At 45.1% G+C, this 10,577-nt stretch overlaps 2 protein-coding genes across 2 annotated transcripts; one reads left to right on the top strand and one right to left on the bottom strand.

The window, feature by feature from the left end:
* Nucleotides 1-474: 474 nt before the first annotated feature.
* On the top strand, nt 475-4,586 carry LOC136512270 (gamma-glutamyl hydrolase 2-like). Its single transcript, XM_066506241.1, has 10 exons — nt 475-867; nt 1,550-1,636; nt 1,810-1,899; nt 2,180-2,271; nt 2,662-2,722; nt 2,841-2,930; nt 3,430-3,492; nt 3,669-3,757; nt 4,127-4,219; nt 4,304-4,586. Exons 1-10 carry the CDS (start codon nt 529-531, stop codon nt 4,335-4,337), a joined length of 1,038 nt encoding a protein of 345 aa, XP_066362338.1. The 5' UTR covers nt 475-528; the 3' UTR covers nt 4,338-4,586.
* Nucleotides 4,587-5,462: 876 nt separating this feature from the next.
* LOC136511114 (uncharacterized) lies at nt 5,463-10,110 on the bottom strand. The gene is made up of 8 exons (XM_066505314.1): nt 9,699-10,110; nt 8,860-9,224; nt 8,601-8,768; nt 7,852-8,495; nt 6,680-6,941; nt 6,298-6,535; nt 5,638-6,024; nt 5,463-5,584 (listed from the first exon to the last, which is right to left on the bottom strand). The coding sequence occupies exons 1-8, from the start codon at nt 10,108-10,110 to the stop codon at nt 5,463-5,465; spliced, it is 2,598 nt and encodes an 865-aa protein (XP_066361411.1).
* Nucleotides 10,111-10,577: the final 467 nt, after the last annotated feature.

The raw sequence follows: 10,577 nt of genomic DNA, 5'->3' as shown, positions 1-10,577 counted from the left end.
TCTATCCCATATCTCTTCCAGTGCGCACTGAACTAATGAAATCAATATTTGTGCCCAACACAACAAATTGGTGCCTTTAAAGTTGACTAACAAATTTTAGAACAAAAGCTCATCAACGACTGCATTTGCATATAATAATGTACAAATCCAATGGACTGAGCAACTGGCCTGCTCCGTGGAAGGCGCCGCGCGGGTTTTTCTAGTGCGCCACGAGCCCGGTTCGGCGGGACTTATTACTGCTGCGGCTGATTTATATGTCTAATTTGTTGTGAGAGAAAAACATTATTTCTATAGCTAAAAAGTAAGGTTAATTCTGGCCGATAAGCTAAATACTGTTCGTCAATAACGCGGTTCGTTTAGCTGATAAGTCATAGCTGAAAGTACTGTTAACTGATTTATTGTGAGAGAAAAATACTATTTATTAATAAAAAAAATGATTTATAAGCGAAACCGACATGGACGTTCCAAAATAATCGCGCGTCCGTCAGAGAGACACAGGCGGGCGACGCACGGCAGCCAGTGTTGCCAATGGACTCGCGCTGCCCCCACCCCCACCTGCTCCTCCTCCTCCTGGCCGCGCTCCTTCCCCCGCCGTCGTCGGGGGCGGCGGCCGCGGCCGCGGCGGGGGTCATCCGGCTGCCGACGGGCGGGAGAGCGGCGGCCGTGGCCTGCGCGGCGCCGGACCCCGCCGTGTACGACCGCCCCGTCATCGGCATCGTCTCGCACCCGGGGGACGGCGCGGGCGGCAGGATCAGCAACACCACCGCGACCTCCTACATCGGCGCCTCCTACGTGAAGTTCGTCGAGGCCGCCGGCGCGCGCGTCATCCCGCTCGTCTACAACGAGCCCGAGGAGCGCCTCCTCGAGGTGCATTCCCTGCTTCACACGCTCGCCTCCGCCGGTTTCTATCTTTTCCTCTCTAGTCTCTTCCCCGGTCGCGTCCTGGGTAAGGCAACGCGTCGTCGAGCTCTTGCAAGAGGGATAATTAGCTTCTTCGATGTGCTCGCAAGTACAACGTACATGCTCGTACACGTTTCATGCTTCCATTTGCATATGCGATTACGCGAATTGGGATATGAGCAATATGGCTCTTGGTCCACCACAGCTCTGTTCAATTCTCACTGTTCGCTATAGTGTTTTGCTACAGCAGTCCTTGAGAGTTCAGAATTCTCGGGAGGGAAATTCGAAATGGGATAATCTGAATCTCACTCAGCTCATGCCCCTGAACGTATGGTGTTACTGAAGTCCTGATTATTTAGGAAATTTCCCCCGTGTCAAAATTGCTTGATGGACATGTCCGGGAGACTCGCGCTAATGGGGTGCCCAGTCACAGTTCGAGTTAGTTGTTGGAGTAAATCGTTTCAGGCGTAAGCAACCTATTCAGGAGTATTTGTATAGATCTGAATGGGGTCCCCAGGCCCCCAAGCTACTGACGATTCTTCCTTCGTTTTCAATCACGACTTCTCACCGCACTGGCTACTAGCTTATAAACAATTGCTTGTGGAGGCCCTGCGTTTAACATATTACCTTATTGACTCTTTCCCTGCAGAAACTGAGTTTGTTGAATGGAGTGCTGTTCACTGGTGGATCAGCGAAGCAAGGTGTATATTTTGAAACAATAAAAAAAGTGTTTCAGGTACAATGTGATTATGAACATTGTTCGAAATTGATATAATGATGTTGATGATTGCATGAGAGCACTCGAGTATAACAACCTTGGATTTTCTATGTTACATGCTCCAGCCAGAATAATATTGAACCAAATTGTCATGATTTACTCTAACAGTTCCTCTTTTTTTTTCATTTTAGTATGTTTTGGACAAGAATGACGCAGGTGAACCATTTCCTTTGTTTGCCCAATGTCTTGGCTTTGAGCTTGTAAGCATGATTGTCAGCAAGGTAATTTAACTTCTCAGAAATTTACCATATTGCCAATTTAATTACTGAAATATAAAAGATAATATGATAGCTTATTAAATATTGTCAATTATGAAGTTGACAAAAACTATACACATGATGGAAGAGTAATGCTTAGTTTGAAGTTAGAATATCATTTGCTTGCCTGTTGTTAGGTACTGGAGCAAAGTGCTGCAGCCTTCTATTCCATGAAGGCACCATGATTCATTCCTGTTTGATTTGCCAAAAGTGGGCACTAATTGTTTTCTTGCCATTGTGCTAGGACAATAATATCTTGGAGACATTTGACGCCCAGAATCAAGCATCCACTCTTCAGTTTCCCAGCTATGCTTTGGAGGGCTCAGTGTTTCAAAGGTGTCTGCTTCATGCTAAGCAAGTCTTTATTTTGATACTGCTTGATGGGGACATTTAGAATTTAGATAAGTTATCTTGTAGTGTGATATGAGGCAAGTAAATGTTATAGAATGGTTCCCATGGAATAACATCTTTTTATTACTGTGTCATCAACTGTAGAATATGCAAATGGGTTAAGCTGACGTATTTATGCATTCAGATAGCTTCACAAATGACTACTAAAACATAATTTTATCTACAATGGGTCCCTAAAAGGCAGGGAACTACATGACCAAATGCACTCCAATAGAGCGCAATTAATTTAAAAGAATGACTGGAAATAAATTATTGTTTTACTTGTGGTTTCATGAATTCCACTTGTTGTAACTACTGACTGGCAATTGCTCACAGGTTTGACCCTGGCCTCATCAAGAAAGTCAGCACCAGCTGTCTTGTCATGCAAAATCATAGAGTAAGTACCACATGTTCTGATTACTTCTTCGTCCTTTTTTTAAAAAAAATTAAACACCACACCTACTTTAATGCACTGGGCTCAATCCTATTAAGTCTGATTTGTTATTTGGTTGAAGTATGGTATATCACCAAAGCGATATCGAGAGAATGGTGCACTATCAAGTTTCTTCAAAATCTTGACTACATCGCCTGATGAAAACGGCAAGGTATGTCACACTTGTTCTCCTACATACTAATCTATCCGGAAGGTGTTATGTGATCAGTATGAATGGAACAGCTTTGATCAAATTTGCAAATATTTCCAAAGTAGGTGATCTGGGTGCTGCACAATTTGTGAAAAAAAATCCCCTCACCATGCCTCGCTGCTGTGGACACCCCAACCTGTGGTAACGGTGCGGACCAACCAGGGGTTGTGGCGGTGATCGCTGGCCTAGGTAACGGTGCAGCCCAACCAGGGGGTTGTGGCAGTGGTCGCCGGCCTAGGTAACGGTGCAGCCTACCCAGGTGGTTGTGGCAGTGGTCGCTGGCCCTATGTTCCTAGGATGTGGCCGGGGTTCGGGGATTTTCTCAGCTGGTGTATTGAGAGCTTCTTCTTAGTATAAAAACCGTGGGGTGGTCTTTCCCCCACCGGCCGAGTTTTTTCTTTGGGTTAATGCTCTTTAATTCTTCCACTGCACAGATTAACATTCTTTGCTGTCAAATCAGGTCTATGTGTCAACTGTACAAGCCAATAACTATCCAATCACTTGCACGCAATGGCATCCTGAGGTAATTTAGTTGTAGTTGTTTTGGGTGTTCCATATTAATATGTTCTTATTGGCTCTGCCTTTTTTCTCGTGCACTGCATTTTTTCTAAAATTAATGTTCACAACATATCAAATTGTGGCCACTCACCAAATACCAATGGCTTCATACAACTATACAACTGTCCTCATTTAATGCAGAAAGCCATTTTTGAGTGGAGGAAACCAATGATTCCACACAGCGAAGATGCAGTACAGGTTACTCAACATTTTGCCAATCATTTTATCAGGTTCGTTTTTGTAGGCTGTAACCTCTATCATACAGTTCAAGTTGGCAAATACTTCATCTGGTTATTTCAGGGTCTACCCACCCCCTTTATCATTATTTTGTGGAGATGTACCAGAAATTGATCAAACACTACACGTCTTTTATTTGGCTGTCAGTCACTCTGTTGTTCTGTTACCTTTGAAACTCCCGTTTTCTAAATAAATAAACCCAAGTTTTAGTAGTGTTCCTTCTCAGGAATTCTGGTCATAGTGCTTTGATGTCTTGGTTTAATCATATGCAAGAAAGGACCTTGTTTTAATGAAACTTGCAAGAGCGATGAAAGAAAAATGGAGTTCATGCTTACCTCACCCTTCTATGTGTCGTCAAACAGCCAAGCACGCAAGTCTCCAAACAGGCCCCCTGCCGACAAAGTGCTGGATAACTTAATTTACAACTACAGCCCGACATTTAGCGGAAAAAAATCGTGAGTCTCTGTATCTTTATTCTTTACCCCCAAACCGATGTACAATCCATTCATCAGCTAAACTAATGCATGTATTCTTGGTAGGAAATCGTTTGAGGAGGTCTACATCTTTGCCTGAGACTGAAGTGGACGCCTGGGTGTCTTCAGGAATCAGCACTGCATTGCTATTGTCTGGGGGTCCATTGTATTGTGATTGTGTATTACGCATGGTACCTGGAAGTGTACAGACTTCTTGGACTGCCTGTATTGCAGTAACCTTTCCGGGTAGCTCTATAATATGTATATAAGCAGGAATAATAATGTAATGAACTGGAAAATACTTGTACAGAGATTTTCTAAATCTAAAAGTGTCTCCAAATCAGGTGAAGGTTGAATGTTCTTGGATCAGATCCATGAAATCCATCGAAACTGAGTTGAATGTACTGGGCTAGTTGTGCATGTGTTCCATAGACTCTTGTTTGGAGTGACGTCTCCGCTTTGGCGCTATGACTTGGCACAAGCATCTTGGCATCTTGCGCCCAGAACGTCGCCTTGTTACCTGGCCGGCCGCCGGCCGAGTCACTGTGCATACCGTTAGCAGCAGTAGCGGAGCATAGTAGGATTGGAGAATTGTAGCAGGGATCGGGAAGAACAGAGCAAGGATAGGAAGCACGGAGGAATGCTTAATTCGGAGAGGTTTGTCGAGTTCATACGATCTTTTACCATCCAGTGCTCGCATCACAGGGTTTATAATTTTACTAGACTGTAGCATTGCCCCTAGCAGACATATATCCTTACATTGCAGTGGAATATGCAACTTGCGCCATATGTTTCAAACTTACTACGTACGTCTTAAAAATTTGACTATGTACCATGATTGGATTGTAACGACAGTTCCATTTAGGATTCAACAGTTTAGTGGCCAGATACAGAGATCGGCGGTAATGGAGGTCGCTGGCTTTCTCGAGCCGCAGCTCACCGCCTAAGTCCGACGCCAACCAAGACAAAACCAACTAGCTTTTCTCCCTCTCCTTTTCTACTCCTCGCTTACAGTTGTTGTGAGAACAGCGGGCTCACCCGATGCAACGGGCCTACTGGTCACCCATTCTGGGCCAACATATCTTGTACTAGGCCTCCTGTCCCTCTTCAGCTTTGGGCTTCTCAAGCTTGGCAACTTGTCAGCGGGCCGGACCGTGACATCACCCCCTCCATTAGCAACGGCTTGTCCCCAAGCCGTGAACTCCGGGAACCTCTGGAGGAACCTCTAGAGCAAATCGTCTTCATCTTCCCAGGTGGCCATCTCAGCTGGTGACTCCACCCACTTGATCAACAATAGATACGGTTGTTTCTTGTAATGGCCCGGCGATCCAAGACCAAATGTGGAGTCTGCACAGGAGGGATATCTGCAGGTAATGGTGAGAAGGAAATATCACCGGTACCTTTGACAGGCTTCAGGAGTGAAACATGGAAGACATTATGCACTGAAGAGCCTGGAGGGAGTTTCAGCTTGTAGGCAACAACACCAATTTTAGATTCCACTTCATATGGCCCGAAGTATCTGAAAGAAAGTTTGGGGCTAACCCGAGAGGCAATTGATCCTTGAGCATATGGTTGAAGCTTGAGCCAGACACGGTCACCCACCTGAAACTCACGTTCACTGCGGTTTTTATCAGCTTGGTGCTTCATCCGTTGCTGGGCACGCAACAGTTGTTGCTGAAGGATGGAGTTAACATATTTCCTCTGTTGAAGCCACTGGTCAAGATTAGGAATGACACAGTCTTGATCCGGGTCAATGCCGAAGTGGTTGGGTTGATGACCATACAACACTTCAAACGATGAATGTTACAGAGAAGAATGGTGGCAGGTATTATACCAGAATTCCGCCAAGTGCAACCACTGTGACCATTTGTGAGGGCATGCTTGTATAAAGCATCGGAGATAAGTTTCAATACACTGATTGACCCGCTCGGTCTGTCCATCACTTTGCGGATGGTAAGCTGAACTCATGCAAAGTTGAGTACCAGTGAGCTTGAATAACTCCTTCCACAAAAGACTAGTGAAAATTTTATCCCTGTCTGAGACTATGGCTGTAGGCATACCATGTAGCTTGTAAATATGTTCCATGTACTGTTGAGCCACAGTGATTGCAGAAAAAGGATGTTTCAGCTTCACAAAGTGAGAATACTTCGAGAACTTGTCAACCACCACTAAGATATAATTATAGCCTGATGAAATTGGGAGACCTTCAATAAAGTCCATGGTGACCACAATCCATGCCTGCGATGGCACAGGCAAAGGTTGAAGCAACCCTGGATAAGGAACACGTTCAATTTTTGCCTGTTGACAGACAACACATTCAGATACAAAGCCTTTGATAGTGGTCTTCATATGTGGCCAGTAGAATAGTTTGCTCACTCTATGGTAAGTGACCAAGAACCTAGAATGACCACCTATGGGGGTGGCATGCAGCTGTTCAGTAACCTTAGTCTGAAACTCAGGAGAGTGCCCCAACCAGATAACCCCTTTGTATTTGATGATACCCTGATGCAGACTGAAGTTGCCCGAGGGGTTCTGTAAAGCTAGTGAGCTTAACATCTTTTGTGCAACTGCATTTGAGTCATAACTGAGCTGTAAGTTTTGAATCCACAGAGGTTGAGCTACAGTAATAGCATTGAGATCAGCAGCAGGATGTGGAGCTCGTGACAAGGCGTCGGCGGCAGAATTGGTGGTGCCCTTCTTGTAACTGATCATATATTGGTAACTCATCAACTTTGTCAAAACTTTTTGTTGCCAATATGTATGGAGTCTCTAATCAGAAAGGTGGGTGAGGCTCTTATGATCGGTATTGATGACAAACTCTGCAGGTTGCAAATAAGCCTTCCATTGATCTATGGCCAGCAAAATTGCCAAAACTTTCCTTCTCATAGGTGGACAACACTTGTGTCTTGGACCCCAAAGCTTTGCTGACGTAAGCGATTGGATGTCCATCCTGTTGCAGAACTGCCCCTATGCCTGTTTCAGATGCGTCTGTTTCAATGACAAATGGCTTTGCAAAATTGGGAAGTGCAAGAACTAGAGCAGACACCAGAGACTTCTTTAGCAGTTGAAAAGCCTCTTCATAGATAGCAGTCCAGAGACAAACCTTGCCCTTTTTAAGAAGATCAGTAAGTGGCCTGGCTATCATACCGAAGTTCTTCACAAATTGCATATAATAGCCGGCTAAACCCAGAAAGCTCCTGACATCTTTGACAGATTGTGGTGGAGGCCAAGTCTGAACTTCTCTAATTTTGCCTGGGTCAGTAGAAACTCCATTAGGACTGAGAACATGACCCAAATGAGAGAGTTTTTGCTAGGCAGATGAGCACTTAGATAGTCTGACTTTGAACTGATGGGCCTGGAGCAACTGGAAAACTAGTTGTACATGTTGTACATGTTCTGTATATGTCTTGCTATAAATCAATATGTCATCAATGAACACCACGACACATTTTCTCAGCAATGGAGCTAAAACATGATTCATAATAGATTGGAAGGTGGCTGGTGCACCTGTGAGACCATATGGCATGACCAAGTATTCATAGTGGCCATGATGTGTTTGAAATGCCGTCTTGTACTGATCTTCAGGAGTGACTAAAATTTGGTGGAACCCAAACCTTAAGTCTAATGTGGTGAACCATGCAGCTCCATAAAGCTCCTCAAAAAGTTCTTCAACGATGGGCATAGGAAATTTATTTTTGACTGTATAAGCATTGAGCCTTCTATAGTCGACACAGAGTCGCCATTCACCAGATTTCTTTTTGACCAAAAGGGCAGGAGAGGCAAATGGACTGGTACTTTCTTGTATCATGTTGGATTTCAGCAAATGAGCCACTTGCTTTTCAATCTCGTCCTTCTGAGATAGAGTGTATCTGTATGGCTTAAGCCTGAAGGGTTGAACGCCAGGAACCAAAGGAATGTAATGTGTGAGAGTTCTGTTGAGAGGAGTACCAGAAGGCTCATCAAATAAGTCAGCAAACTGAGTAACTAACTCCTGAATTTCAGGATGTAATGCCTGTGCAACTGGTTCAGCAGGCTGTTCAACAGAATATAGCTCCACAATACCCCAAACTAAATATTGTTTCTCCATTGCTAAGAGCTGATTCAAAGTTATCTCATTAATATTAGCCACAGCATCTTGAACCTCATGTAGCCGAATAGTAGAATTTTGGTGGTTAAAACTAAGCCACTTCTCCTTCCACTGAATTTGCATAGGACTAAAAGTTTCAAGCCACTCCATGCCTAATATAGCATCATAGCACTGCAGAGAAAGAATTTTGAAGGTTGTAGTAAACATGACTCCTTGGACTGTCCAAGAGCAATTGACCACCTCATGGGAGCAGACAAGGGTGGCACCATCAGCTACCTTGACTGACATAGAGTGTTTTAAGGGAGTCCAGGGATGCAAATCAGCGGCCATGTGCTCACTAATGAAGTTGTGAGAGCTACTAGAGTCCACAAGAATAATAGCAGATTTCTGATGAATGTAAGCATGAATCTTAAGTGTGTGGGCTGCACAGGTGCCTTTAACAACCTGGTCAGAAAAGAGCCATCAATTCATTAGGATCTGAATCAGAATTGGATTCATTAGAACAGTCAGTAGAGTTTCCCAAGAAGTGCCAAACTTCTTCTATGACGTTTAATGGAACAGTAGCTGGACACTTGTGTTGTGGTCCCCATTTGCCACCACACTTGAAACAGAGTCCTCTAGCTTTCCTGTAAGTCATCAGTGCAGATAGTTTGTCATCAGGCTTGGTAATTGGTTCGGAATTTGGTGGTTTAGCAATCAAGGACTGAGCTAGAACTGTCCCAGAAGGTGTTGTGGCCCTGACTGCAGCTTTGGGAGAGACATAACTGTTCAGTTTTTTGAAATCTCGGATGACAGGTCCAGCCAGTATTTCTTCCTGTAAAATGGCAAGAGAGCTCGCAGTATCAAGGTCTTTTGGTTTGTGTAATAAAAGAGCTGCTCTAATTTCAGGTTTCAGACCATCTATGAATTTGCCAGTGAGTATAGCAGGATTAACTAGTGGGTCATGGGCAAGCAACTAGTGCATGAGATCATCAAACAGAGTGATATACTCTACCACAGTTCCAGTTTGCTTGACATGAAAAAATTGGCAAATAAAATGATTAAACTAATCCCTGTCAAATCGGTCCACTACCAATTGACAGAGATGCTCCCAGGTGCATTTCTTAAGATTAAGCTCTATGGTTTGCATCCAAAAAGCACCAGTACCAGTGAAATTTATGGTGGCTAACTTGACCCAATTCTCAGGAGGGACCTCATATAGATCAAAATAGGTATCACATTGCTTAATCCAGAATTTGGGACTGGTACCGTTAAATTTAGGAAAATCTAACTGAGGCATAGCAGGACTCATATGAGAACACGAGCCGCACGAAGTATGATGATGGAATTTAAAATCAGAGTGAGGATGAGGACGAGGGGATCCATTTTTCGTACCATTGGCCGGAGGTGGATCGAGGGTGTAGATGACCCCTGAACCATCGCTCCGGTGGTGGGTTTCATCGCCGTGGCCAAGTGGCCTAGATGCCACCTTCGAAGAGGACGGGACCAGATGAGCGGACCCCGGCACCTTGAGGGAAGCGGATCCAGCGTGAGCGTGATGAGGAGTGGCCGGAGTCGAAGTAGACTTGAGCTCGTCGAGTTGCTGGCGAAGGTTGTCGACGCAGTCGCGCAGATCCGCAACCTGGCCATCGACCTTGGGCCGCCAGCGCTCGAACTCGGCCTTCGCGGCGGTAAGCTTGGCCACCGACTCGTGAACCTCGTGAAGGCAATGGTTGTTCTCGGAAATCCCCTTCGATTGCGCATCAAGCTTGGTGAGAATCAACGCGAGCTGATCTTCAACCTTCATCGTCACTTGCAGGCGGGTGCGGTGCTCGTGAGCCAATGTGTCCGATTGCCAAAATTGATTTGCTGACCCGACAGACCTCGGCTCGGACCTATGAATTCACACAATCGACACCGAGGTGGATTGTGGAACTCTGCCGACAGGGATTACAGTCGCGATCAAAGCAGCTCGAATCCGGCGGATCGAAACGCGAAACAGGGTGGATTAGGGTGGGAACAAGATGGATCGAACTGAGTCGATACCAGATGTAACGACAGAGGTAGCTACGATAGTTCTATTTAGGATTCAACAGTTTAGTGGCTAGATACAGAGATCGGCAATAATGGAGGTCGCTGGCTTTCTCGAGCCGCAGCTCGCCACCTAAGTCCGACGCCAACCAAGACAAAACCAACTAGCTTTTCTCCCTCTCCTTTTCTACTCCTCGCTTACAGCTGTTGTGAGAACAGCGGGCTCACCCGATGCAACGGGCC

Source organism: Miscanthus floridulus, chromosome 16 (assembly GCF_019320115.1).
Source record: "Miscanthus floridulus cultivar M001 chromosome 16, ASM1932011v1, whole genome shotgun sequence".
NCBI lineage: Eukaryota > Viridiplantae > Streptophyta > Magnoliopsida > Poales > Poaceae > Miscanthus > Miscanthus floridulus.
Note: the sequence above shows the minus strand (reverse complement) of the source record. Positions and strands in the feature narration are given on the sequence as shown.